Source organism: Asparagus officinalis, chromosome 4, assembly GCF_001876935.1.
Source record: "Asparagus officinalis chromosome 4, Aspof.V1, whole genome shotgun sequence".
NCBI classification, from domain to species: domain Eukaryota; kingdom Viridiplantae; phylum Streptophyta; class Magnoliopsida; order Asparagales; family Asparagaceae; genus Asparagus; species Asparagus officinalis.
The window spans coordinates 40,264,127-40,267,060 of record NC_033797.1 but is presented as its reverse complement, the minus strand read 5'-3'; the positions used below and the strand labels follow the sequence as shown (position 1 = coordinate 40,267,060).

At 32.3% G+C, this 2,934-nt stretch overlaps 1 protein-coding gene across 1 annotated transcript in view; it reads right to left on the bottom strand.

The window, feature by feature from the left end:
• LOC109837258 (WUSCHEL-related homeobox 8-like) overlaps window positions 1,291-2,934 on the bottom strand; it is a 3,436-nt gene continuing 1,792 nt past the window's right edge. Inside the window, exons 2-3 of the mRNA XM_020405419.1 lie at window positions 1,776-2,198; window positions 1,291-1,671 (exon numbers count right to left, since the gene is read on the bottom strand). Of these exons, the coding sequence (XP_020261008.1) occupies window positions 1,601-1,671; window positions 1,776-2,198 (494 nt within the window). The 3' untranslated portion in view covers window positions 1,291-1,600. The remainder of the gene's footprint in view (window positions 1,672-1,775; window positions 2,199-2,934) is intronic.

Sequence of the window (2,934 nt, the reverse complement as noted above, 5' to 3'; positions counted from 1 at the left end):
TCTTATATTATGTTTTGTTATTTTTCTCCAATGGCAATGCATTTCACTCCAATATTTTTGTTCTTTCTTATGTTTATATAGAGTATGTGAAAGTTGCATTTTATTTAACTAATTGAGTACTTCTTATGCGGTATTCTTATGGTTTGATGATGTTCTTAAATTGCAATCATATACTATTTTCTTACACTGACTTTATTTGATTTAGGTATTACATTGTCTCTTATGTTCGTCAGGTGGATGTCTACACCTCTTATATGATATGTATTATATTTCCTTTGTTTCTTAACATTTCACTTTTATTTTACCAATTTCATTGGAAAGTTATTAACGGTTTAAATATTGATATGACTAGCAAAAAAATTTCAAATATTATTTTCCTATGTTCACACTTTTCCAAACCTTTCATTTTTTCAAATTTTTAAAATTTACCCATTTTTGGTACTTTTTTGACATTTCACTTTAATTTTGATTTTTTTCTACCTTTTAAATAATAAAATAACTCCCACCATATTTCTGAATATCGTTTTTACACATTTACATTTTTTAAACTATATATGATCTTACACTAATTCAAGTTTTTCAAACTTTCTAATTTTCCAAACTATATATGCAACTTAGGTTGTATCATTTCTGACTACTTATATATTATTACTATTTTATTTTGCATTCTTTTGCTACATTAATTTTTACATATTAAACAAATCCGTGCATCGCACGGGCCTGAAACTAGTTTAGTACATACTATTTTATCATGATAAAACTCAATAATGTTCTAAACATTTTAACTAGAAAATAGCACCAAGCATATGAAAAATATATTTTTTGTCGATCTTTAGACTCAATTAGTATATTAGTATGTGACATATGCTTATTTTGACCTAGTAAATGTAAAGGGTTTAAAATAGGAAGTATTTGCTAAACTTAAGATTCTACCTCAAAACACCTCAAAGTATGCGGTAACGTTCTTGGACTCTTGCACATGCTGGAACATTCTGTAAAGATTTTAAAACATCGTAGACTCTTCTAGTCGTAAAGTTCCTAGCCGTTACAAAAAACCCTGAAGTTACGATAAAGATTGAATGTTATATTTTTATATTTTCAAAACATTGTAAAATCATAGTGTTTAAGCTAACTTGTACGCTGAATAGTTACCACATATAGCATGGATTATGAGGCGCGATAAGGCTCGTATCGCTCAAATCAGCACAAAGAATTTAATTTTCTCCAAAATCTCAAATGAACATGAATATATAAAAAGAAAGGATGTTATCTGAAAACATACAACCCTTACATAAATTTCTTGAGCACCTTGCCAAACAAATACAGCCTTTGTGAATAGCCATTCAAACCATACAACTTCACAATCTAAACCTTCCAAAGAACACAATCAAAAACCATCAGACAAATTAAAGACTCACGCTTTAAGTTAATATATACTTCCATATCTAATGTTTACATGGGCTCAAAGTCCCACATATATTTGCGGAAATGCACCCAAATAAAAAAATTTCTGCAATTTTATAAAATTCTTAGCCTGTCAGTATCAAGTTAATATCACCTGCAATCCGATTTATAAAAAAAAAAAAATAGAAACTCATCTTTATCTGTTTCCACATTGAAAATAACTTAAGCCCGCTGGAATCCCCATTTCTCCCATCAGTTGATCCTGCCCTGCATGATTAACTCAAACACTTCAGGAAAAAATGCTTTTTTAAGTTTTTCAGTATCAAATTACTATCAATAGTTAAACTATGTACTTGGATCCAGTGCATCACCTTGATAGAAAGACCTTAAACTGTCCTCTGCATTCTTTGTAGAATGCAATTCAGGGTTGCCTTCTGGAATTTGAAAGGAATCAATCTTCCCAGATTTTTGTTTAACGAGGTTCGAGCAATCATTTTCCCTTTCTGCTTCGGATTTGACACTCAGGCATGAAGGAGTTGCTGCGTGCTTGCGTTTTGATCTGGCCCTTCGATTCTGGAACCAGTTGTAGACATTTGTTTCAGAGATTTTGCCATGCTGTAAGAGCTCAGATGTTAGTTCCTTAATCTTTTGCTTGCTCGGAGTCCCAATGCCTTGCGAAAATACGCTCTCGAGTATTTGGAGTTGCGCAGGTGTCGGGGTCCAACGCTGCCTTGATGTGATCTTAGGAGTGGATCCAGGCATCATTAAAGGGTCATAATATTGAAAACTCGTTCCTAGTATGGGAAACATATTGGTAGAACAAGAAATCAAGGCAAGAATTTGAAAATATCACGGAATTTCTAGTATCGAATTTGATAGAAAGCTTTTGCGTGTGAGTTGATGAATACTTGATCTGTGGATACGAGTGATCCTACTTGATGCAAAATGAAGTGAAGAGCATTGCATGAGTAAGGGTAAATTATTTATATATCAGACCCAAATTACTCAATTTTCTAGCTAAAATTTCTATGCACAATGGTTTTACATTCAAAATTAATTCTGCTCCTAAAATCGAAGAAGGGGTAAAATATATTACTGCCAATGCTTATCATAGCCATTTGAAATATAACTATCATTGGTCACGTTTGAACCGAAGGTAATTTATGAGACACACAATTAAGTTTGGCCCCACACACAAAATGCTCAGTTTCGTACTAAAATTTTCTGCACAACCAATTTTCATCATACAAAATCTGCATCTCCCATGTGAAAGAAGTGCGAAAATATATGACTACAAGGAGTCTTAACATAATAGGATTTAAATCCAAACTAGAGACTGGGTATAGAAAGTTCAGATATTTTTAGTTACCATTCCTGAAGTTTATTGTTCCATTAGAATAAAATCGATGAAATGTGCTCAATACAAACTCAAATTGACATCATTCAGGAGAGTCTGAACACAAGAAGTGTGTTGAACAGAATACCTAGTGAATTGCTTAGTGCAATGTCTTTCCTACACGTTTCTAGCCA